At 47.8% G+C, this 25,310-nt stretch overlaps 2 protein-coding genes and 1 long non-coding RNA gene across 4 annotated transcripts; all 3 read right to left on the bottom strand.

Annotated features, from left to right (window-relative positions):
- Positions 1–1,052: 1,052 nt before the first annotated feature.
- On the bottom strand, positions 1,053–3,275 carry LOC141570614 (granzyme B-like; the record flags this gene model as incomplete). Its single annotated transcript, XM_088796929.1, is given in 4 exon segments — positions 1,053–1,292; positions 1,910–2,281; positions 2,283–2,508; positions 3,031–3,275. Coding segments are annotated over 4 exon segments (987 nt in total), but the record flags the coding sequence as incomplete, so codon positions are not given.
- Positions 3,276–5,818: 2,543 nt separating this feature from the next.
- On the bottom strand, positions 5,819–8,916 carry LOC109439895 (mast cell protease 1A-like). 2 transcript variants are annotated; one of them, XM_074328101.2, is made up of 5 exons: positions 8,626–8,909; positions 7,517–7,661; positions 6,916–7,051; positions 6,474–6,731; positions 5,819–6,089 (listed from the first exon to the last, which is right to left on the bottom strand). In XM_074328101.2, exons 1-5 carry the CDS (start codon positions 8,678–8,680, stop codon positions 5,928–5,930), a joined length of 756 nt encoding a protein of 251 aa, XP_074184202.2. In that variant the 5' UTR covers positions 8,681–8,909; the 3' UTR covers positions 5,819–5,927. The 2 variants fall into 2 exon arrangements, with proteins under 2 accessions (XP_074184202.2, XP_074184203.2); XM_074328102.2 differs by lacking the exon at positions 6,916–7,051 and having other exon boundaries at positions 6,474–6,813; positions 8,626–8,916.
- An 11,621-nt stretch (positions 8,917–20,537) lies between these two features.
- Positions 20,538–23,937, bottom strand: LOC109439931 (uncharacterized). Its single transcript, XR_012494375.2, has 3 exons — positions 23,731–23,937; positions 21,831–21,965; positions 20,538–20,751 (listed from the first exon to the last, which is right to left on the bottom strand). It is a non-coding gene; the product is annotated as an uncharacterized LOC109439931 (long non-coding RNA).
- Between the last annotated feature and the right edge of the window lie 1,373 nt (positions 23,938–25,310).

Here is a 25,310-nt window from a genome sequence, read left to right as displayed (position 1 = left end):
TTTGCAGTCCTTCTGCAGAGCAGAGTCCTTTCTAACTGAAAATATCGAGATGGCCCGAGGTGGCCAGCATGGAGTCTTAGTCTAGAGGCCAGCAGTGACTCAGAGTAGCAGGCTGACAGGGACTAAGGCTACCGAGTGACCAGGAGGCCAGTAGCCTCTGAGCACATGTGGGACACTGGGCTGGATGTGAGGGGTTGAGCTGACCCTGTCGGGGTGGGGGATGGGGCAAGGGTTCTGGAGAGACATCCTGCCAGCCCTGTCCTCCAGGGGTCCTGCCTGGTGCAGGCACAGGCCTAGGGCCTCTGATCACCCTCTCTAGGGTGTTAGCTGTGGAGTCATCTCCGTGGCGAGACCCTGCTGGAAGCACACGGAGCTCTGGGTGTCCTAGGTGGGAGGGACATGGGATGTGGCCACCTCAGATCTGTGGTCTGGAGGGGACAGGAGTTAGTAGACTCTGAGACCTCTCAGCGGTAATCAGGATGCAGAAGGAGGGACACAGGGTCCTGGAGGCCAAGCTCTGCTCTGAGCTCAGAGGAGGGCAGAGTAGGGCAAGGAAAGAGTGAGCCTTGGTGAGAATGAGAGCTTCTCAAGGCCGTTCGCACCCTCAACTCTGCCAGCGTCCCTGGCTCTGGGAGTGAATGTCCTGCTCTGGAGGATTTTGCCCTCCCCGGTGTGGGGTGGGGGCAATGCTCTTAATCTGCAGCCCCAGGCTTGATGTCCAGCACACAGGGTGTTACCCCTTCCTCTCTGCCTTGTAACACAGGGGAAGGAGGTGAGAAGTTCAAGCTGAGCCCCAGTCCCTGAGAGACTCCCGTTTTCTCCTGATGGGGCTCAGCTTCAGCCCTGGCACAGAGCAGCCCTGGAGGTACAGGTGTGGGTAAGAAGGAGCTGGGTAACAGCTTTGCATGGGGTTTGGGGGAGGTGGGGGGGGCTATGGGGAAGAAGAGGAAGCAGAAAACTGCAGAATTGTTCCCTTGGCCATCTACGCATACAGCTGGTGGCTGTGAATCAGGGTCAATGAATAAACAAGGAACCAGCTCTTCCCACTCAGCTAAGAGGCATTTATTAGGGTGCTGGCACCACCTGCCCTCTCCTACCCCCTCAGTGTGATTCTGGATTCGCTCGAGAAGACAGTCTGGTTCCTGCAGTCAGGCTTTGTCCATGGTTTCCTTTATCCAGGGCAGGAAACTTGAGACTTTGGTGTAGGCCCGGGGAGATGTCCCATTTTTTCTTCCGTAGGAGACGATTCCCTGGATCACACGTCTGCACACGAGAGGGCCCCCGGAGTCTCCCTGCAGACAGACGGGGGGGACTAAGCAGCTCTCCTCCTGGTCCTGCCCTCTCTGCCATCCCACGCCCCCTCTCAGAGAAGGCCACCTCGCGTGGCTGCCATGTGGGAGATCAGAGGGCGGCAGGCCACTGTGGGACCCTCAGATTGGACATTGTCACAGCTTCACTTCACCCCAGGTGTCAGTTCCCTCTCCTCTCCCAGGTCCCGGATGCTCTTCCTCTACAGGTGCTGTGGGACTGTGGCTCGTCTACTGTGTAAGGACATGAAAGCAGGCGGCTAGGGCTGACACTTAGCATGGAGGACCAGCCTGTTATCCAGGGTGGGTGACAACTCTGCTCACGCAGGGAGCACAGTTATACAAGCGCTGTGCCTCAGTGTGTGCCAGAGAATTACAGAATCATCCTCTGGAGGAGGACCATGTATAGATTGACCAGGGGCCCTTGGTTGGTTCTCAGAGGCCCTATTTCTCCCCAGCTCTGGCTGCTCTCCGTTGCCTTTCTGGGGAGAATGATCATAGGCTGGAGGGTGGCGAGGTTCCCCACTGCTTGTGTCTCCACGTCCCCCATCTTTCCCCCAAAATTTGTCTCTCCAGATCAAGCTAGCCACGCTCAATCTCACCTGAAAGGAAGCCTTCCTTTCTGTCGGGTTCCCCATGTAGAGTTGAATGGCAGGGTCATAATAATTTTGTAAGTAGCTTTCACACTCCCAATCCTCTTGCACAGTCAGCTCCACTTCCAGTAGAGTGTTTGCTAACGTGCCCATCAGGGTGATCTGTCTCCAGCCGGCCGCACTGCACTTCTGTCCTGGCCTCACCGAGTCCTTGCCCCTGTGCAGGCGGAGGGCCTTCACAGCTTTAGTCAGCTTGATATTTCTTTCCAGCTGATGGGGAAGAGGCAAGACAGCCCAGGTCAGCCAGTGACCCAGGGCCTGCACATGCGATAAGGCTGCACTGTCTTCTTTCCCCCCTGAGGCACTGGGACTAATCAGGTGGCTAGGATGGGCAAGAAGGAAGGAAGAGGTCACAGTGAGAGGAGAAACAATCTGGAGCCAGTAGAGCAATTACAGGAGGAGGTTTCCTTACATGCAGTACCATGTTGTCATTGGGGAAGTTCTTGGGATTATAGACTGGGTGGGGGATGGCTTTTGTCACCTGGAAGACCTGCTGGGTCTTCTCCTGTTGCTTGATGTTGTGGGCCCCCAGGCTGACATTGATTGAGCTGCACAGAGAGCAGAGTGGGAGTGTGGGGGACGTGGGGTCTCAGGACATACAGCCCATGAGCCTGAAGGGTAGGTGACAGCTTATGTGGGATAGGGCTGCAGTTAGGGGAAATCGAGGCAACAGGAGGGCTAGGGGCTGAGTGTCCTCTCTGCTTCTCAAGGACACTGAGGGTAGGGCTTCTGGGAGCTGTCTCTTGCTCTCAGGCAGTATCATGACATTGCCTGAGTTTGCATGTTTACCCTAATGCACACTTTCTCCTCCACCATTGCTGGATTTGGCCATGTGGTCCCTCTCTTCTCAGCTTGCTACTTGTCTCACCTCTGACCCTGTGAACCCAGCTTCCCTCTCTTATTTCTCAGTTTTTCATCACCCAGTCACGCTCTCAGATGGCTCCTGTGAAGAGCTCCTGTGGGCTTGAGTTAGCAGCTGTCCAGGGAGCTCACCTGGTCTGCAGCCCCTGGGGAAAGACAGGGGACCCTGTGGGAGTCTGGGATGGGGTAGGCTGGGTGCTGCCCCTCACCTGCCGCTGCAGTGAGCAACTGTCAGAACAAAGTTCTCTCGCACAAGGACACCTCCGCACCTATACTTCTTCCCAGGACGGGAGTGGGGCTTGGCCTCATGTCCCCCGATGATCTCCTCTGAAGGAAAGGCTGGAAGGTGGGTGACTGGGAGTGGCTGTGGTAGGAGGGAAGGCTTAGGGAGGCGATGACTGAGGTGTGACCCGAAGACAATGGGGGGAGGGTCTCTGGTTTTCTTGTAGCAGAATCACCTTTTCTGAAACTGAATCCTCAGAATCCAGCTTGAGAAACGGGGTGCAGTGCTTGTTCTCCAAGTCATATGCAGACCCAAATATGGAAGAGGTAAGACCTATGTTGAAGATGGCAGAGCTGCAGGTAATGTGTACAGGACGCAGTGAGTCTCCCTGACCACTCCAAGTCTCTGGGAGAATCCTGACTGGTGCTGTTTTCTAATGATCTACCTATGAGTTATGGAGCTGGATTTCTAAAATCTTCCTGTCTTAAGGCCTAGACATCCTAGGTTCTCAGTAGGCATGTTATGATTGCATCAATGCATGGCCTTCAATTAGCTTCTGGCTGAGGATTGGTGGGGACAGTGCTGGTGGGATTCAAAGCCACAGGGACGGTGAGAGGGCACTGCCAATGACAGTGGAGCAGTTGAGGGCCTGGGAAAGCCAGGGGAAAAGGGGATGAAATAGGCTGCCCAGGCCTGGGGCAGAGCCAAGGCTACCAGGGAACCCTGTGTGCAGTCATCTAGCCACTGCTGAGATCAGTCGCACCCTGGGCTCCTCTCCTGAGCAGGAGCAAGGTGGTGGAGGGCATAAGAGCTTTAAATGGGTCTTAATCTGGTCCAGGGACAACTCTCCCAACGAGCGATTTGTCTGAGGTGCCCTTTCCTGGGTTGGAGTGAGGGATTTTAGTTCTTTGTCTTTCGTAGCTTCACATCCTTTGCCAAATACCTTTCTAAGAAGAACCTCCTTTCCAGGTTGATAAGAGAGAGGCTAAGACCTTGTAGTGGAACCCTTCTTCCCAGACATCCTTGTTGGGTATCTATGCAGCATGGGACATGTTGGTCTGGGTTTGGGAGGGAAGCAAGCTGGGCTTCAGTAAGTTCCTGGGCTCAAATACAGGACAAGCCCTGCCGGTGCTGGACCAAAGGGTCAGGAGTACGAGGGGTTTTATGATATGGGCTTAGGCCTCAGGAATGGGATAGTCATTCACCTGTCCTGAGCTCAGTGGGTAAAAGAAAAGCCAACAAGAGCCACTGTCATCAGGGCATCTGTTGGAGCCGAGTGGCCTGATTGGTTCATTCTGTGGTTATTTAGCACCCCTTGGGCTGAGGACGGGACTGCCCCCCAAATCATAGAGCCTCTGGGTGGGCAATTTCCCCTCAAGAAATGCTCATTACTGTTGCCAGGAGATGGGGAAATGGATGCCGACCATCCCGATAGTTACTGGCCACTAAGTTTTCTCTGTCCAGTGTCCAGAGAACCTTGTCTCTGACGTCCTTGGGCCTAGCACTTATGTATGTTGCAAACAGATTATCCCGATGCTGTCATCAGTGTGACAGAAGAAGAAAGAGAAGTGGAAAGGGAGGTATGATGACTTCCAAACAGCCCGACCCAGTTCTGTTCTAGGAACGGCATCTGGTGGATACATCGAGAAGAGTGGAAGTAAACAGGCGTAAGCAGCGGTCAGGATCTCTGGGTGGTGGAGGTCTCGGCAGTTTTCATTTTCTTGTTTATGTCTTAACTCTCTTTCTATGACAAATAGGTATTACTTATATACCCAGAATACATTTTCCCTGAGTCAAAGCAACTCATCCATGGCCAACATTCAGTGAACTACTTTTTTTCAGTCCAGCCTTCTCCAAGGTGGATGTTTAAAATGAGGTTACTTTTCTGAATACAATCTTGTGAAAGATTTAGAGATTGTGGAAAACTAGAAGAAATAAACTCCCTCAATAAGCTTTATGCTATAGGATACTGTTGACACATAGAAAAATACTATTGAAACTAGTACTTTTCATTACTGTGAGTTTCCTTTGGAGATACACACACACACACACACACACACACACACACACACACACACGCACAATGGGAGGTGGGGACAGGCTGGCCTAGACCAAGATGGAAGAGCACCTTCAAGGTCATTTCGGGCTGCAGGAGGATGGGCTGCCAGGACAGCAGAGGTTGCCCTGAGCCCTGCGCCCAAGACAGGGCTGTGACAGGCACTGAGCTGGGCCTGGGAGTACTCAAGGGCCCTCCTGAATCTTCTCAGGCTTCCAACTGCTCTGATTTGGGGAAGGAGTGTTTCGTGGGGTGAAATGACAGCTTTCCAAAGCTTCTCACCCATTTCTATTCTGATAGGAGAAATGGCCCCCTACCCAGAGAGTCTTAGCTCATCCTTCTTTCAATTTCTGAATTCTTTTTTGTTGTGTATTGGCCCTTGGTTCTGCTAGTGGGGTAGGGCTGTGGGTGTGGATTGAAGTAGGAGAGGAATATGGATGCCGTACGAGGGTTGTCAGGAAGAGGGTCACTTTTTCCTGGGGAATCTCTCCTTTTCCCTAATGGAGCTTTCATTCAGCCTGGCAGGGGGAGCTGGCACTGGGACGTTGTATTTGGAAGGAGTTTGTTATCGATGCAGCATGATTTTTTATTGTAGAGATGGAGGTGAGTTACACTGAAGGGGGAAGCCTGCAAGAGATCAGAGATGTGAACAGATGGTTTCTGGACACAACAGTTGGTAAGTAATGAAGGTTTCGGTGAATAAAGGAGGAATGAATGATTTTCAGTCTAGAGATGGGGGTTTATTAAGTGTCTGGCAGAGTGCTCTCCACCTACTGCAGTATTGGCCTGTGCCCCAGAGAAGATGGATGGATCAGTTCCGGGGTGCCTCAATGTGGTCTCTGCAGATTGAAGCGTTTCATTGTTCTTTTTATCCAGGGCACAAAGTATTTGATCCTGGTGTAGACTCGGGGAGGTTTTCCAGTATTTTTTCCAAAGGAGACAATGCCTTGGGCCTTCTGTCCACATACAAAGGGGCCCCCAGAGTCCCCCTGTGGGCAGAGGGATGAAGGACTTAGTTGGATTTTCTCCTGGTCCGACCTTCCTTATTGTATGAAGGGTGGGTGGTCTGTGTTAGGGGCTGTGTGGCAGTTCAGTGCCAGGTCCCAAGGCCAGGGTTCCAGCCTGGCTCTGATGGGTCCCCTTCTCCTTTCTGCATAAAGCCTGTCCATAAGTGGCTGTGGGACAGTCTCTCATTCTCCCCCACCTCCCGCCCCCAGGGAGCCGGCACCAGAATATCTGAGGACATAGGTGTGTGCCTACTCCAGGAATTGCCACTGAGCCCGAGCTGCCAAGAAGCACAGGGCACACTGCCCTGGGTCTCCTCAAAGCTCGTCTGTGCCCAGGGCTGAGCAAGGACAATGATGGGGTCTTACCTTAAAAGAAGACTGAATCTTTGTCGGGTCCCCCACGCATATCTGGAATTCCTTGTTGTAATAGATGAAGCGCGAAGTACATTCTTCATCTCTCTGGATTTCAAGTTCTACCTCGTGCAGTTTCGCAGGGCCTGGGGTGTTCACACCCAGGCGCCCCCAGCCGGCCACACTGCACACCATCCCCGGCTTAATCTTATCTCTTCTCCCTGGCAGACCGATGATTCTAACGGCATCATTCAGTTTGGCTTTGTCCTCCAGCTGAAGGCAGAGGACAGGAATTGTAATGTACCCGTGGTCCACAGACTGCAGGGTCAGTCGCGTGGTTGCCATCTTCAGAGCCCTGGGACAAGTAAATGTGCCACACGGGGAAGAAGGACAGGACAGTGGTCATGCGGACACAAAACCCTGGGGCTAAAGTGTGCAAGATGCAGTGGAGCCCTACCTGCAGTAACATGATGTCGTTCGCATAGGGGGTATTATTGTATTGTGGGTGGGGTATGGGTGTTTTCACCGGGATGACCTGCTGGGTACTCTCCTTCACCCTGATGTTGTGGGCTCCCAGGGTGACAGTAATTGAGCTGCAGAGACCAGAGAGGGTGGTTAAGTCACAGGAGATATAGCCTAGGGGCTGTGAAGGAAAGAGGCCAGCTGGGGACAGGGCAGGACTGGAGTGCAGAGGAGTGACAGGGTCCCTGGGGCTGAGCGTGTTTGTGCCTCTGCTTCTTGGCAGCTCGTGCTCAGAGGCAGTTCCTGGAGCAGATTTCGTTGTGCTGAGCTTGCCTATCGCTAAGCCAAACCGTGAAGGTCTCACATGTGCCCGCTGGGCTCCCGGGCACAACCTCCACCTCCTTCCCCTGCCACCATTGATTGTCCCTGTCTCTTCAACAGGCCACTTGCATTGACCTGTCCCTCCCTCCCCACAGCTTACCTGCCTTCCGAATAGCTCCTCTGTGTTACTAGGTGGCTCAAGTCTGTAGCCCCCGAGATGAGGGTTCCCTTCCAGGTGTCTAAAGAAGGGTGGGGACCCAGGTGCAATTCCTCACCTTCCCAGGCAGTGAGCTGCTGTCAGCACAAAGTCCTCACGCACAAGGAAACCTCCACAGTATTTATTCTTTGAAGATGTGATCTTAAGATATGCCATGTAGGGACGAGAATGAGGCTTGGCTTCTTGACCCCCGATGATTTCCCCTGAAAGGAAAATTCTACCTTGTGTGCTGTGCTCGTGGAGTCAAGGACTGAAGCAAGGGAGGCTGGGATAACCTGTCGCAGTTTTCAGAGGAGTGGGATGGAGACGGTGAGGTCTGTAGTCGTCAGCAGTAACAAGAAGGGGTCCTGCGGGTGACTGGGGCAACAACAGTGGCCTGCCAAGTGACCCACAAGACTCAGATTGTCCCTCTGACAAAGAGAAGGACAGTCCTTATTACTCAATTGCAGCTGCACACACGTATGTGGGCAGAGAGGATTTGTGTTTGGAACAAGCAGGGAAGGCCCTGTACATCCTGGCAAATCCTTTCCCTGACGTCCCCTGGTCCTCTCTCCATTCTTGTTTCCCAGACTCACTGAGCTGCTGCTGGTTTGTAATACTCGGAACATTTTGACTGACAAATTACCAGAGAGAACTTGAGGCTGAACCAGCCAATCACAAGTGCTAAGGGAACTAGGATGCCACCAACTCTGGGAACAACTGTGTCCTCAGCTTCTTTCCTGGGCAGCATAGGAATGACAAAGCTTGGAGAAGGAGGAGAGGATTGAGGGTAGATTTTAAGACATTGAGTTAGAATGTGAGAGGGCCTTCTTTATTCCAAAAGCCAGCCCGTTTTCCAAGGTGCCCTTTCCTGGGGAATTAATTATTTCTCTTTCCCAGCTTCCAAAATTCTTCCAGATTCCTTTGTGGAAGAGCCCACATTGCAGATGAGAAGGGAAGACCTGGGAAGGACACGGTACCCACTGGCCCTCCTGGAGAGCAGCCCTCTGTCCTGCATTCCCGTGGAGTGTTTATTCAGCATCAGATACGCTGGTCTTTGATTTGGGGCTGGACCTAGAGTTCAGAAAGTTCCTGGGGATGGACCAGGGCCAGAATGTGTAGCGTCTGATTATGGCTGTGCCAGTGTGCGTTGGGGTCGGGAGTCTGTTGGTCGGGACAGTCACTCACCTGCCTCTGCCTTGGGGGACAGAAGAAAGGCCATCAGGAGCAGAAGTGGCTGCATCTTCTCGGGAAAGCGGCCCAGGTGAGAGCTGCTGGTGCTGCCTCTTGGTCTTCTAACCGGAGGGCTCTCAGGTCTTGAGCTTTTATCGCTTCAGGCTCTATTTGTATCCCTGACACAGCTGTCTGGTGAAATATTCAAGCCTGAGTGGAGTAAGAACTTATCAGTACGACATAAGCACCTGTAGCTCTTGACTCAGTTCTTGTCACAGCAGCTGAAAACAGGAAACCGTTGCTCAGGGTGGGGTAGTGTGAGATGCGGTATTAGCCAGTAGCAGGTCCCAGAGCCCCCAGAAACCTGAGTCTCATGATGATGCCTGCAAGAACTCATTTCCTTGGTTTTTGTAGACCGTTTATTGAGGCCCCTTTTTTGAGCCTCAGGGGTATTGATCATGAGATTTCTTGCATCTGGTGGAGACAAAACCATCAGTGATCAGATAAAGATGGTGAGGCCACGGTTAGAGGGATGGATACAATGGTGTGGCAATAGTGCTGAGGGGGCTTATTCCAGTTTCTCAAGAGCCGAGTGGTTTCAAACAACAATGACAACACAATTTATCTTCTCACAAATCTGCATGTTGGTCAGGATGTAGTGTGGATCGCTCCCCTTTGCTCCCCTTCCTGTCAGGGGAGGCTTGGCCTGGAGCCTCCGAAAAGCCGAGGGATGACTGACACATGCCCAGTGGTTGGTGCTGCTGCCCACTGGGCATGTCAGTTCCTCTCCGTGAGGGCCTCTCGTATGGTCTCTGCATAGGATCGGTCGGTCTGGCAACATGATGGTGGGTTTCTGCAGAGTGAGCGTCTCTGAAAAATGGACTTGGGTAGAAGATGTGTTCTTTTTCTTACCTAGACATCGATGTCGTGTGGTATCTATTGTACCACGTGCTACTGCCTGAGGCAATCAAAAGCCCTGACCCAGATTTAAAAAGGAAGCAGTGCTGCAGGCATGTAAGAAGAGCCTGTGGGATGGGACATACACAGTGGTGGTCAGAGCAAAGCACAGTCTGCCACTCCGCTTTAGGTGCATGTACAGGTGGCCAGACGAGTCGAAACCACTCATCCCTGTCAGCCTGGGTCACAGCCTTTGCAAAGGTCAGGTGCTCTGTCCAAACCATGTGTCCTGAGAATGGAAGAGGGTTGGCTCTCCCCAAAGCTGTTCTCTTTAATGAATTACTGATACCATGTGAAGTGGGAATGGATACCAGGAAGCCAAAGCAGTACTGTCAGACCACTGTCCAAAGAACTGCTACATTTCTGATATCCTGGTGCTATGCTAATATGTGCATTAAATGTGATTTCAATAGAATAACTGCACTAGAAAATATAGTTTATTCTCCTAGCCTTATACAAGTTCTAGACGCCTCTAAAATTCACATGGAAAATAAGCATGCAAGAATAGCAAGGAAAATTATGACAAAAAGAAAAAGAATGGTAAGGGAGAGGCTTAGCTTTATCATATATTTAAAAAATCCTAGAAAACTTCTTTCCTGAAAATGGCATGATGCTAAATCATGAGTGAACAGAGAGACCAATGAAACGGAATAGAAAGTCCAGAAACATTTCCAAGTACGTAAGGACATGTAGTTTATGATAAGGTGGCATTTCAATTCATTGGCAAATAGACTTTCTAATGAGGGATGTTGCAACAACTAGATAGTCCTTTTTTGAGATATCAAGATGGAGTATATTTCACATAAACTGCCAGAATACACTCGAAATGGATAAGAGACTCAAATACACAAAAGAAAACTGTAAGGGCACTGGAAATAAACATGAGTCAATTTCTTTATAAACTCAGAAAGGGGAAAGCCTTTCTAGCAATAACTCTAAGTAGAGAAACATAAAAGAAGAGATTGATAAATACATTTTAATATGTTAAAAATCTTCTTTAAAAGTTTGAATGTCAAAAAGCAGCGTACGGAAACTCAAAATACAGACAGCAAACATGGAAATAAATCATTGCAATATGTATCACAATTAAAGAGGGAACCTATGTTATATAGAAAGAACTGTGAAAATTCAGAATAGAAATACGGAAATGTTGACAGAAGAATGGGCAAAGACGTGCACAGATCACGGTAAAATATATTTAAAAAATAATGCAGAGAATATCAACTTCACTCATATGAAGAGAAATGGAAATAAATATGGAGAAATGGAAATGAAACTTCAACTGAGACACTTTAACTCTTTTCACAGGTGGCCAAAATTCAAAAGTTAAACAGCACACTTCATGGGCAAGGTTGTTTTCTTTGGATTGGTTGCAGAGTATCTCTTGTGTATTTCTATAGTTTTACATTCATTCTACCCATGTCTTTATATTTAGCATGGGTCTCTTGCAAACGGCACAAAATTGGGTCTTGCATTGTTTTAGCCAGACTGGCAACTCTGCCTTTTAATTGGAGTGTTTAATCTGTTCACATTTAATGCGATTACCGAGAGGGTTGGATGGAAGAATATCATATTGCCGTTTGATGTCTCTCAGCATCATTTCTTCTTTCCTTTGTCGTTTTCTTCTCTTCTTTGGAGGTATCTTGTTTTCTTTTCTTTTTTTTTTTTGGGGGGGGTTGGTTGTGATTATGTTCTTGTATGTGGTCTGACAATTAGTTCGAGAACTGTTTGCTTACTGTTTTTGATATCAGCGGGATTATTCATTATGAATTTGTACCAACTGGAGAAACAGTTAACGAAGTTTACTAGTTGGAAGTGCTGCAAAGGCTGTGTGCAAAGTTAGACGACCTGAACTTTTTGCCAACAATTCATGGCTCTTGCATCACGACAATATACAAGCTTACAGGCACTGTCTGTGAGGGAGTTTTTAGCCAGTAAACAAATAACTGTATTAGAACACCCTTCCTACTCACCTGATCTGGCCCCCAATGACTTCTTTCTTTACCCGAAGATAAAGGAACTATTGAAAGGAAGACATTTATATGAAGTCATAGTGATATTCAGCAATGAGGTGTGTAGCACTTTTTCTCGGAGGAGTTCGCAAACTTAATTGTCGGGCCTAGTATATTATTAAAGTGGTTACTCTAGGGTACAATATGCCTTCTTCACACATCACAGTCTACTTGGAATTAATGTTATAGCACTTCCTATGAGAACCTCGTAATGCTACGTTTCTGTTTATCGTCCCTCCCACCTTTTGTACTTCGTCTCATTTTAAACTTTAATTTCTCTTTTCCCTTCTGCTTACAATGGAGATCGTTTCCCTTCAGCCTGAATATCTTCTTTTAGCAATTCTTTCAGTGCTCGTGTGATGGCAATGAATTCTCTTACCTGTGCTCTTTTGAACACATTCTTATTTTCACCTTCATTTTTAAGCCATATTTTCAGTGCATATAGAATTCCAGAACTAGATTGCTTATTTTTCTCTCAACTGTTTGAAAATATAAGTTTTCTGTCTTCTGACTTCCATTATTTCTGATGAGAAGCTTGTTGTAAATCTTATTGTTGCTTCCCCTAAAGTAAGGTAACTTATATTTTCCGTCTGTCTAATTTCAACTTTTTCCCTTTATCTTTGATTGTCACCATTTTGACTATTACGGTATGTGTGTAGAAGTGACTTTCTTTGTCCTATCGGAGGTTCACTGATCATCCTGAATCTGTGGATTAGAAATGGAGTCTACATAGACACAGACAATGGTTTGGTGGTTGCCAGAGGGTAAGGGGTGTGGGGGGTGGGAGATGAGGGTAAAGGGGATCGAATATATGGTGATGGAAGGAGAAGTGACTCTGGGTGATGAACACACAATGGGATTTATAGATGATGTAATACAGAATTGTACACCTGAAATCTATGTAATTTTACTAACAATTGTCACCCCAATAAATTTAATAATAAAAAAAAAGAAATGGAGTCTAGCAAAGGCCTAGACAAAAAGGAACCCATTGCTGTATTCCTTTGACGCTAAAATATGTTTATTGTCCAAAATCAGTGTTGTGTAGGATACCAAGACAGGAAACAAACCCTGTAGGACCTAAGTCCACATAGAGTGGAAGTAAGGCAGAAGTTTGGTGCTGGGCAGGGAAGGCAGAGCCATCCCAATGCATGTTATGGGACAAGTTAGCAAGCTCTTGCATTCCTTTTGGCCCATTCCCCCTGCTCAAGGAGCTGGCTTTGCAGTTCTCTCTGTAGCTGTGCTGAGACCTGACTCTTTAGGTGGATCTGGAGGGAAGAAGGGGTGGTGAAAATACGTCTTGGTGAGCAGAGGCGTTACAGAAGTATCTTATTTTGTTTCATTTTTGAATGTTCATGACAAAGACTTTTAAGCAAGGGAAGGATTGTTTCCTCCATGTTGGGGTGGCGTGGGGTATGCGGGGTGCTTCCACAGACAAAGGAGATTTGAAGGAATCAGCATGTTTAAGGTGCTTACCAGCCTCCATCCCAATGTGTCCATGGGCAGACTTCAGCACACAAAGGAAAGTGTTTTGAATACTTGCCACAGAATGGCTGCCATAGGAGCCTAGATGCTTTCTCTCCAGGGAGGTGTCTGAGCAGATGCTTATCTTTTTTTTTTAATTTTTAAAAAAAATTTATTGGGCTGACAATTGTTAGTAAAATTGCTTAGATTTCAGGTGTACAGTTCATATTACATCATCTATAAATCCCATTGTGTGTTCACCACCCAGAGCCAGTTCTCCTTCCATCACCATATATTTGATCCCCTTTACCCTCATCTCCCACCCCCCACACCCCTTACCCTTTGGTAACCACTAAACTATTGTCTGTGTCTATGATTTTTTGTTTCTCATTTGTTTGTCTTGTTCTTTTGCTGTTTTTGCGTTGATTTTGTAGCCAGTAACTTTACTGTATTCGTTGATTGTTTCTAATAGCTTTTTGGTGGAGTCTTTAGGGTTTTCTGTAAATAGCATCATGTCATCTGCCAAAAGTGACAATTTAACTTCTTCATTCCTAGTTTGGATGCCTTTTATTTCTTTCTCTTGCCTGATTGCTCTGGCAAGGACTTCCAACACTATGTTGAAAAGCAGAGGTGACAGGGGACAGCCCTGTCATGTTCCTGAACGTAGAGCAAAGGGCTTCAGTTTTTCACCATTAATTATGAGATTAGCTGAGGGCTTGTCATATATGGCCTTTATTATGTTAAGGTACTTTCTTTCTATACCTATTTTATTAAGTGTTTTAATCATAAATGTATGTTGTATATTGTCAAATGCTTTTTCTGCATCAATTGATATAATCATATGATTTTTGTCTTTTATTTGGTTTATGTGATGTATAGCTTGATGGATTTGCGGCATTGAACCATCCTTGTGGCCTGGTGATGAACCCCACTTGGTCGTGATGAATAATCTTTTTAATGCATTGTTGTATTCAATTTGCTAGAATTTTATTTAGGATTTTTGCATCTGTATTCATCAGAGATATTGGTCTGTAGTTTTCTTTTTTTGTGGTGTCCTTACCAGGTTTTGGTATCAGGGTAATGTTGGCCTCATAAAATGAGTTAGGGAGTCGTGTCTTTCTTCAATTTTTGGGAAGAGTTTGAGCAGGATTGGTATTAGATCCACTTTGAAGGTTTGGTAGAATTCACTAGTGAAGCCATCTGTTCCCGGACTTTTGCTTTTGGGAAGGTTTTCGATGACTGATTCAATTTCGTTACTGGTGATCGGTCTGTTTAGATTTTCCAATTCTTCATGGTTCAGCATTGGAAGGGTATATGTTTCTAAGAACTTTTCCATTTCTTCTAGGTTATTGAATTTGGTGGCATATAGCCCTTCATAATATTCTTGGATGATCCTTTGTATTTCTGTGGTGTCTGTGATAACTTCTCCTTTTCCATTTCTGATTTTGTTAATTAGTGTCTTCTCTCTTTTTATGTTAGTGAGTCTAGCCAAGGTTTGTCAATTTTGTTAATCTTTTCAAAGAACCAGCTCTTTGTCACATTAATTTTTTCTATTGTCTTTTTGTTTTATATTTCATTTAGTTCTGCTTTGATTTTTGTTGTTTCCTTTCTTCTGCTGACCTTGGGTTTCACTTGTTCTTCTTTTTCTAGTTCTTTAAGGTGTAACATGAGGTTATTTATTTGGGAGTTTTCTTGTTTCTTGAGATAGGCCTGTGATGATATAAAGTTCCCTCTTAAAACTGCTTTCGCTGCATCCCCAAAATTTTGGTAGGATGTATTTTCATTGTCATTTGTTTCTATGTATCTTTTGATCTCTCCTCTAATTTTTTCTTTGACCCAGTCATTCTTTAGAAGTATGTTGTTTAATCTCCATGTATTTGTTGTTTTTTCCTGCTTTCTTTTTGCAGTCGATATCCAATTTCAAAGCCTTGTGATCAGAGTCTATGCTTGGTATGATTTCAATCTTCTTAAATTTGCTGAGGCCGATTTTATGTCCCAATATGTGGTCTGTCCTTGAGAATGTTCCATGTACACTAGAAAAGAATGTATAGTCTGATGTTTTAGGATGAAGTGCTCTATAAATGTCAATTATGTCCATTTCAACTAATGTGTCATTTAGGGCTGCTATTTCGTTATTTATTTTCTGTTTGGATGATCTATCCATAGCTGTCAATGGTGTATTTAAGTCCCCTAGTATAATTGTGTTGTGGTCAATTTCTCCCATTATTTCTGTTAGTAGTTGTTTGGTATATTTCGGTGCTCCCTGATTGGGGGCATAAATATTGATGACTGTTATGTCTTCTTGTTGTACAGTCCCCTTCACCATTATGAAATGTCCATCTTTGTCTCTTGTTATCTTTTTCACCTTGAAGTCTGTTTCATCTGATATCATTATGGCTACACCTGATTTTCTCTGGGTACCATTTGCTTGGAGTGTCAATTTCCACCCTTTCTCTTTGAGTCTATGCTTGTCCTTGTAGCTGAGATGTGTCTCTTGGAGACAGCATATGGTTGGGTTTAGTTTTTTGATCCAATCTGCTACTCTGTGCCTTTGTATTGGTGAGTTCACTCCATTTACATTTAGGGTGATTATTGATATGTGAGGATTTCCTGTCATTCTATCTTTAGTTTTCTGGTAAGGCTGTGTCTCCATTGTTTCTTTGCCTTTTTGTTGTTGTCTATTATTTCTGTGCGGTGGTATTCAATGATGTTTCCCTCTGTTTCTTCTTTTATTATAGTATATATTTCAGTTCTGGATTTTTTTGAGTGATTACCCTTAAATTTATGTAAAAGAAAGTTTGATATTTAGAGTATTCCATCTTCTTCAGCACACTTACTTTCTCCATTCCCATGTTCTGGTTCAGGCCTTTACTCTCCCCCTTTTTATGTTTGGGTTGCCACAAATTGTCCCTGTTGATGGTGGTCGAAAAGCCTCATTTAGTATTTCTTGTAGTGCAGGTCATGTATTAGAAAATTCCCTCAGCTTCTGTATGTGTGGAAAGGTCTTTATTCCTCCTTCATATCTAAAGGATATCTTTGCTGGATATATTATTCTTGGCTCATAATTTCTCTCTTTCAATAGTTTGAATATTTGGTTCCACTCCCTCCTGGCTTGTAGAGTTTCTGCGGAGAAATCTGATGATAATCTAATGGGCTTTCCTTTGTAGGTTATCATCTTCTTTTCCCTGGCTGTCTTGAGGACTCTTTCTTTGTCATTGATTTTGGACAGATTCAATGCAATGTGCCTTGGAGAAGGCGTGCTGGGGTTGAGGGAATTAGGTGTTCTATTTGATTCATCGATTTGAGGATCCAGTTCTGTCCACAAGTTTGGGAAGTTCTCATTGACAATTTGTTTGAATATATTCTTTGTTCCCTTCTCTCTTTCTTCTCCTTCTGGTATGCCCATTATTCTTATATTGCTCTTTCTGGTGGAGTCAGAAAGTTTGTGTAGAATTCTTTCATTTCTTTTAAGTTTCAAGTCTCTTTCTTCTTCCATCTGTGTAATTTCCAGGTTTGTATCTTCAATGTCAATGATTCTTTCCTCCATCTGGTCAACTCTACTACCTAAGCTGGTTATTTCATTCTTAATATCTTCTGTTAAATTCTTAATCTCCAGAAGTTCTATTTGGTTCTTTTTTAAAATTTCAATCTCTTTCATAAAATGCTCATGTTGTTCTTTGATTGTGTTTCTGAGTTCCTTAAACTGCCTTTCTATGTTTTCTTGCATCTCGTTGAGTTTTTTCTGAACTGCAATCTTGAATTCTCTGTCATTTAAGTCACATATTTCCATATCTTTAAGTTTTTTTTCTGGGGACTGTTCACTTTCTTTCTGAGCTGTCTTGTTGCCTTGGTTATTCATGGCAATTACTGATTTATTATTTCTCTTGCTAGACATCTACAGGAGTTGCTTCTGCAACAGGTTGATAGGAAGAGGTTTTTCTTTTGTGTTCCAGTACGTGTTGGTTGAATGTTTTATTTTCTCTCCGACTGCAGCCTTCTTTTCCCCTCACATGGTAGTACTATGTTTTCTCTGCACTATCCCAGCTTCTCACACACTAGGAGGATTCCCTGGAGACAGGCTTCTCCTCTGTTAATAGTTCGTCTGGGTCACAGGGCGCAGTGTCTGCGTGAGTATGCAGAGAGCTTTTGAAGTTCCAAAGCACTTCCTGCACCAGATTCAGAGCCCGTATGTTTCAGCAGTTCTGTTTACTCCTGCAGGGATCCGCCCAGATAGGTGGGGCCAGGGGCGTGGTGAGTTGTGAGAGGTGGCCCAGAGTAATGTTGGTGACCACCACCACAGCTGGTCCTGCTTCCACAGCTCCCTCCCCTTTCCCGGAACTAGTTGGGCTGCGAATCTGTGTCTGCGGACTACAGTTCTCAGGACAGCAAATATTCTGTTCTTTTGATCTGACAGTGCTACTGTTCCGCTTCTTGCACCGGGCAGGTGGGGGCGGGGTGAGCTCTGGGAGGGTAGGCAGGGGGCGGCTAGTCTCAGTGACTAAGGCTTCTGTTCTCTGCTCGGCAGTGAGGGCTTAAACCACCTTTTTCAGCCTTCTTCCCTCAGTCTTTTATCCGAGGTCTCTGCCGTGAACGTTGCGTTCAGCTGTGTTATATGCTGCCCCCTCAGCCCTGTGGGCCATAAGCGGAGCCCTAGCAGTCCGAGTTCTTCCCTCTCCTGCAGCTGCGGTAGTTCCGGGATGCAGCGAGCTCGGAGCACTGAGCTAGGTCTGCGTTCTACACCCACGCGGCTCCAACTCTGCACTTCTTCCTTCCCTCCTCCTCTGCTCGTGCGATTTGCCCACCTTTAGGTGAATTCAGTAGTGGGTCTCTTTGTCTTGCCTGTCTGCTGTGCAGGGAGTCCTTTGTGGAGTTATTGTTGTTCAATTAGTTGTAAATTCCAGGGGAGCTTTACAGAGGCTCCCTCATGCCACCATTTTGATCTGGAACCAAGACCGCTTATGTTTTGTTCAGGGAGCCAGGAAGTTGTTGCAGGGTAGGTGTTAGAAAACACATAAGACCTGTTGCTGGGCTGGCTGTAAGGGGGCCTGGGCTCAGTCCAGGCTCTGTGCTAACTCTGTGGTACCTTCAGTTGCTCGCCACTGCCTCCTGGGACATTGTGTCTCTCTCTCTCTTTCTCTCATTTCTCTACAGAGGATGTCATAAAACAGGGTCCTCAAAGTTGTTTTAAATCACAGAAATATTTCCCCAAATTAAGTGTTGTATCTAAACCAGTGTGAGGCTCGACAACTTTTTAAAATACTAGTTTTGCTTTGCATTCTATGTTTTCCTTAGTCTTTTTCAGTCAAGGCGCCAGGTCCTTAGCAAGCCTTAGATGTGGGGATTTTTTTCAGCTGCAAATCAGTAGCTGTGTGACAATACAGTTCTTCCCTTGTAAAAGTGCCCAACATCATTCAGCTATTGTGTTGCTGTGTGCTTTGTGTGCAGCAAGATGTGAGAAGCCATATGGGTCTTTGAGGGTTTGGCGATCTCATAGTATTTACCTCACTCCGGAAGAGAATATAGTGTTTTGTGTATTTGGGGCAGGAAGGAATTATTCCAGAGCTGGAACTTATGCTCAGCTCTCAGGCAGTGCCCCACGATAGTGGCAAGACATGGAGGGATGACTGCTGGGAAGCTCGGGTGGGGTGAGCCCAGCACAGGGAGAACCTGGCTCAGCCAAAATATCTTTCTAGAGATAAGTAAGTGTGGCCTCTAAGCCAAGAACTTCCCGACCTTGAAATGTCTGGATAGTCTTGGATACCATGGATGCAGCAGTAACCATGACGGATTAAGCAGCAGAGGCATTCCTCCATTTTCCAGACCACGTGAGCCTCCTGATTCTACAAAAGCCAGAGCTTGCAGTCATGACAGGGATCATGTTTCTGGCCCGTCCAATCGGGTGGGGGTTTAAAGTCAGACTCTCATTGGCTTCTAGCAGGTATGCAACCGGGTTTTCCTACCCTTTGAATCTGTACAATGACATTCACACCTGCTACTTTGAAAGCAAATGAAAATGAGGCTGCCCCACCTGCCTGCTGCCCTCTCCCCTGGGTGAAGAGGATGTTCCAGTGAACAGTTTGGCAACTTCACATCTTGGAATTAAGGACTGAAGGCATTCCCAATCCTGTACACTGCTGTTCTACTGTCACATGTGCTAAAACTTGTTCAGGGTGTAAGCTGAAATAAAACTAAATACCAATGCTTCCCTCCTGTAGGCTTCCCACATAGACCTAGGCCACATGGACTCATGTGAAGGATGAGAGGGCGTTGGATGATTTGGATAAAAGCCAACACTGTCATTTTCTTTTGCATTTGGCTGATAGAACCTGTATTATGTTCACTGTACATCCTCAATGCCTGGCCCGTAGTAGGTGCTCCATCCCCACGTGTTTGTTTATCGATAGAAAACACTGTGCTTTGCAGTCCTTCTGCAGAGAAGAGTCCTTTCTAACTGAAAATGTCGAGATGGCCCGAGGTGGCCAGCATGGAGTCTTAGCCTAGAGGCCAGCAGTGACTCAGGGGAGCAGGCTGACTAGGACTAAGGCTACCGAGTGACCAGGAGGCCAGTAGCCTCTGAGCACATGTGGGAGACTGGGCTGGATGTGAGGGGTTGAGCTGACCCTGTTGGGGTGGGGGTTGGGGGCAAGGGTTCTGGAGAGACATCCTGCCAGCCCTGTCCTCCAGGTCTCCTGCCTGGTGCAGGCACAGTCCTGGGGCCTCTGATCACCCTCTTTCAGGGTGTTAGCTGGGGAGGCATCTCCGTGGTGAGACCCTGTTAGAAGCACAACGCAGCTCTGGGTGTCCTAGGTGTGAGGGACATGGGAAGTGGCCACCTTAGATTTGTGGTCTGGAAGTGACAGGAGTTGGTAGACTCTGAGACCTCTCAGTGGTAGGCAGGATGGAGAAGTAGGGACAGCAGGATCCTGGAGGCCAAGCTGTGCTCTGAGTTCAAAGGAGGACAGAGTCGGGCAAGGAAAGAGTGAGCCTTGGTGAGAATGAGAGCTTCTCAAGGCCCCTCGCCCCCTCAACTCTGCCAGCATCCCTGGCTGTGGGAGAGAATGTCCTGCTCAGGAGGGATTTCCCGTCCCTGGTGTGGGGGTGCAATGCTCTTAAACTGCAGCCCCAGGCTTGGCGTCCAGCACACAGGGTGTTACCCCTTCCTCTCTGCCATGTAACACAGGGGAAGGAGGTAAGCAATTCAAGCTGAGCCCCAGCACTCTAGAGACTCCCGTTTTCTCCTGATGGGGCTTAGCTTCAGCCCTGGCACAGGGCAGCCCTGGAGGTACAGGTGTGGGTAAGGAGGAGCTGGGTAACAGCTTCACATGGGGTTTGAGGGAGGTGGTGGGGGCATGGGGAAGAAGAGGAAGCAGAAAACAGCAGAATTGCTCCCTTGGCCATCTACGCATACAGCTGGTGTCTGTGAATCATGCTCAATGAATAAACAAGGAACCATCTCTTCCCACTCAGCTAAGAGGCATTTATTAGGGTGCTGGCACCACCTGTCCTCTCCCACCCCCTCAGTGTGATTCTGGATTAGCACGAGAAGACATTGTGGTTCCTGAAGTCAGGTTTTGTCCATGGTTTCCTTTATCCAGGGCAGGAAACTTGAGACTTTGGTGTAGGCCCGGGGAGATGTCCCATTTTTAATTCCGTAGGAGACGATTCCCTGGATCACATTTTGGCACACGAGAGGCCCCCCGGAGTCTCCCTGCAGACAGACGGGGGGCGGGGATTGAGCAGCTCTCCTCCTGGTCCTGCCCTCTCTGCCATCCCAAGCCCCCTCTCAGAGAAGGCCACCTCACGTGGCTGCCATGTGGGAGATCAGAGGGCGGCAGGCCGCTGTGGGACCCTCAGCTTGGACATTGTCACAGCTTTACTTCACCCCAGGTGTCAGTTCCCTCTCCTCTCCCAGGTCCTGGATGCTCTTCCTCTACAGGTGCTGTGGGACTGTGGCTCGTCTACTGTGTAAGGACATGAAAGCAGGCGGCTGGGGCTGACACTTAGCATGGAGGACGAGCCCGTTAACCAGGGTGTGTGACAACTACTGCTCACGCAGGGAGCACAGTTATACAAGCGCTGTGCCTCAGTGTGTGCCAGAGAATTACAGAATCATCCTCTGGAGGAGGACCATGTATAGATTGACCAGGGGCCCTTGGTTGGTTGTCAGAGGCCCTATTTCTCCCCAGCTCTGGCTGCTCTCCGTTGTCCTTCTGGGGAGAAAGATCACATGCTAGAGAGTGGAGGAGTTCCACTGCTAGATGTGCGTCCCCATTCTTCCCCAAACACCTCTCTCCCCAGATCCAAGTTAGCTAAGCTCAATCTCACCTGAAAGGAAGCCTTCTTTTCTGTCGGGTTCCCCACGCAGAGTTGAATGGCAGGGTCATAATAATTTGGAAAGTAGCTTTCACACTCCCAATCCTCTTGCACAGTCAGCTCCACTTACTGTAGAGTGTTTGCTAACGTGCCCATTGGTGTGACCTGTCCCAGGCGGCCACACTGCACTTCTGTCCTGGCCTCACCGAGTCCCTGCCCCTGGGCAGGCGGATGGCCTTCACAGCTTTAGCCAGCTTGATATTTCTCTCCAGCTGATGGGGAAGAGGCAAGAGAGCCCAGGTCAGCCAGCGACGCAGGGCCTGGACATGCGATGGGGCTGCACTGTCTTCCTTCACCCCTGAGGCACTGGGACTAGTCAGGTTGCCAGGATGGGCAAGAAGGAAGGAAGAGGTCACAGTGAGAGGAGAAACAATCTGGACCCAGGAGAGCAATCGCAGGAGGAGATTTCCTTACCTGCAGTAGCATGTTGTCACTGGAGATGTTCTTGGGATTACAGTCTGGGTGGGGGTGGCTTTTGTCACCTGGAAGACCTGCTGGGTCTTCTCCTGTTGATTGATGTTGTGGGCCCCCAGGATGACAATGATTGAGCTGCACAAAGAGCAGAGTGGGAGTGTGGGGGGCGTGGGGTCTCAGGACATACAGCCCATGAGCCGTGAAGGGTAGGTGACAGCTGAGGTGGGCCAGGGCTGCAGTTAGGGGAAATTGAGGCAACAGGAGGGCTAGGAGCTGAGTGTCCTCTCTGCTTCTGAAGGACACTGAGGGTAGGGCTTCTGGGAGCTGTCTCTTGCCCTCAGGCAGTATCTTGACATTGCCTGAGTTTGCATGTTTACCCTAATGCACACTTTCTCCTCCACCATTGCTGGATTTGGCCAGTGTGGTCCCTCTCTTCTCAGCTTGCTACTTGTCTCACCTCTGACCTGAACCCAGCTTACCCCTCTTATTTGTCAGTTTTTCTTCACCTAGTCATGCTCTCAGATGGCTCCTGTGAAGAGCTCTTGTGGGCTTGAGTTAGCAGGAGCCCGGGGAGCTCACCTGGTCTGCAGCCCCTGGGGAAGGACACAGGACCCTGTAGGAGTCTGGGAGGGGGTAGGCTGGGTGCTGCCCCTCACCTGCCGCTGCAGTGAGCAGCTGTCAGAACAAAGTTCTCTCGCACAAGGACACCACCGCACCTATTCTTCCCGTTATCCACAAACTGAATGCAGGCCATGTAGGGATGGGAGTGGGGCTTGGCCTCACGTCCCCCGATGATCTCTGAAGGAAAGGCTGGAAGGTGGGTGACTGGGAGTGGCTGTGGGAGGAGGGAAGGCTTAGGGAGGCGATGACTGAGGTGTGACCCGAAGACAATGGGGGGAGGGTCTCTGGTTCTCTTTTGGCAGAATCACCTTTTCTGAAACTGAAGCCTCAGAATCCAGCTTGAGAAAGGCAGGGTAGTGCTTGTTCTCCGAGTCATATGCAGACACAAGTATGGAAGAGCTAAGACCTATCTTGAAGGTGGCGGAGCTGCAGGTAATGTGGACAGGACGCAGTGAGTCTCCCTGACCACTCCAAGTCTCTGGGAGAATCCTGATTGGTGCTGTTTTCTAATGATTTACCCATGAGTTATGGAGTTGGATTTCTAAAATCTTCCTGTCTTAAGGCCTAACACATCCTAGGTTCTCAGTAGGCATGTTTTGATTGCATCAATGCATGGCCTTCAATTAACTTCTGGCTGAGGATTGTTGGGGACAGTGCTGGTGGAATTCAAAGCGACAGGGATGGTGAGAGTGCACTGCCAATGACAGTGGGGCAGCCGAGGGCCTGAGAAAGCCAGGGGAAAAGGGGATGAAATAGGCTGCCCAGGCCTGGGGCAGAGCCAAGGCTACCAGGGAACTCTGTGTGCAGTCATCTACCCACCGCTGTGATCAGTCGCACCCTTGGCTCCTCTCCTGAGCAGGAGCAAGGTGATGGAAGGTATGAGAACTTTAAATGGTTCTTAAGCTGGTCCAGGAACAATTTTCACTATGAGCGATTTGTCCGAGGTGCCCTTTCCTGGGTTGGAGTGAGGGATTTTAGTTCTTTGTCTTTGGTAGCTTCACATCCTTTGCCAAATGCCTTTCTAAGAACAACCTCCTTACCAGTTTGATAAGAAAGAGGCTAAGATCTTGCAGTGGAACTCTTCTTCCCATCCATCCTTGTTGAGTAGCTATCAAACATGGGACTTGTTGGTCTGGGTTTGGGAGGGAAGCAAGCTGGGCTTCAGAAAGTTCCTGGGCTCAAATGCAGGACAAGCCCTGCCTGTGCTGGACCAAAGGTTTGGGGGTACGGAGTGTTTTATGAGATGGGCTGAGGCCTCAGGAATGGGTTAGTCACTCACCTGTCCTGAGCTCAGAGGGTAGAAGAAATGCCAACAAGAGCAGGAGTGGATGCATCTGCTCAGGTCAGAGCCGCTGGTGTTTCTGTCTTCCAGACACAAAGCCCCAGAAGGGAACAAAGGAAGTGTGGCTCAGCGACTCACACACCTCCTCAACACTTGCTCCTTTAGTTTTGCTGGGTGTCACCATAGAAGGTGGTTTGTCAGAGTTCTCTGGTTTGGTTAGGTGAGAATGGCACTGTCACCACATTTGTACTCAGATGCTAAGCCACAAGGCAAAAGCAGAAAGAAGGAAAAAGAAAGTGAAGGCCATGGCTACTGCCAGCAGAGAGGCTGGAACCCCAGAAGTCCCTTAGTGACTAAATCAAGAATGTTTCCACTTCATGGCTCCTGCCTCTTTTTCCTTTCTGATGAAATCATGAATAATTACTTAGCAAGCTGTGTTTAGTGGTATGAGTGATGTGGCCCTGTCCTTCAGAGGCTGACGCTCACCTGGAGTAGACTGAGAATCTGTGGGTAGTTGGGGTGCTAAGGGCGATGGTGGAGGGTCTGCTTTGTGGTGGGAGATAGAGCCTGGACTGGCCTGAGGCCCAAGTAGCACTGAACACACCCCAGGACACTAAACGGTCACCCCATTTCCTGTCTTACCAGCACTCCAGCCCATGTTTTTCGAATATTTAGAATCCCCACTTTAAATATCAATATTCTGTGACACAGAGACCTAGAGCTTTTCTTACCCACAGTTTTGAACACAAGTCCTGGACGTGATACTCACTGGATGGAAACAAGTCATCATGGCGTCTGTTGGAGCCGAGTGGCCTGATTGGTTCGTGCTGCGGTTATTTACCACCCCTTGGGCTGAGGATGGGACTGCCCCCCAAATCATAGAGCCTCTGGGTGGGCAATTTCCCCTCAAGAAATGCTCATTACTGTTGCCAGGCGATGGGGAAATGGATGCCGACCATCCCGATAGTTACTGGCCACTAAGTTTTCTCTGTCCAGTGTCCAGAGAACCTTGTCTCTGACGTCCTCGGGCCTAGCACTTATGTATGTTGCAAACAGATTATCCCGATGCTGTCATCAGTGTGACAGAAGAAGAAAGAGAAGTGGAAAGGGAGGTATGATGACTTCCAAACAGCCCGACCCAGTTCTGTTCTAGGAACGGCATCTGGTGAATACATCGAGAAGAGTGGAAGTAAACAGGCTTAAGCAGCGGTCAGGATTTCTGGGTGGTGGACGTCTTGGCAGTTTTCATTTTCTTGTTTATGTCTTAACTCTCTTTCTATGACAAATAGGTATTACTTATATACCCAGAATACATTTTCCCTGAGTCAAAGCAACTCATCCACGGCCCACATTCAGTGAACCACTCTTTTTCAGTCCTGCCTTCTCCAAGGTCGATGTTTAAAATGAGGTTACTTTTCTGAATACAATCTTGTGAAAGATTTAGAGATTGTGGAAAACTAGAAGAAGAAAATCTCCCTCAATAAGCTTTATGCTACAGGATACTGTTGACACATAGAAAAATACTATTGAAACTAGTACTTTTCATTACCGTGAGTTTCCTTTGGAGACACACACAC

This window comes from Rhinolophus sinicus, chromosome 3, assembly GCF_057876585.1.
Source record: "Rhinolophus sinicus isolate RSI-liver-muscle chromosome 3, RSI-T2T, whole genome shotgun sequence".
NCBI lineage: Eukaryota > Metazoa > Chordata > Mammalia > Chiroptera > Rhinolophidae > Rhinolophus > Rhinolophus sinicus.
Note: the sequence above shows the minus strand (reverse complement) of the source record. Positions and strands in the feature narration are given on the sequence as shown.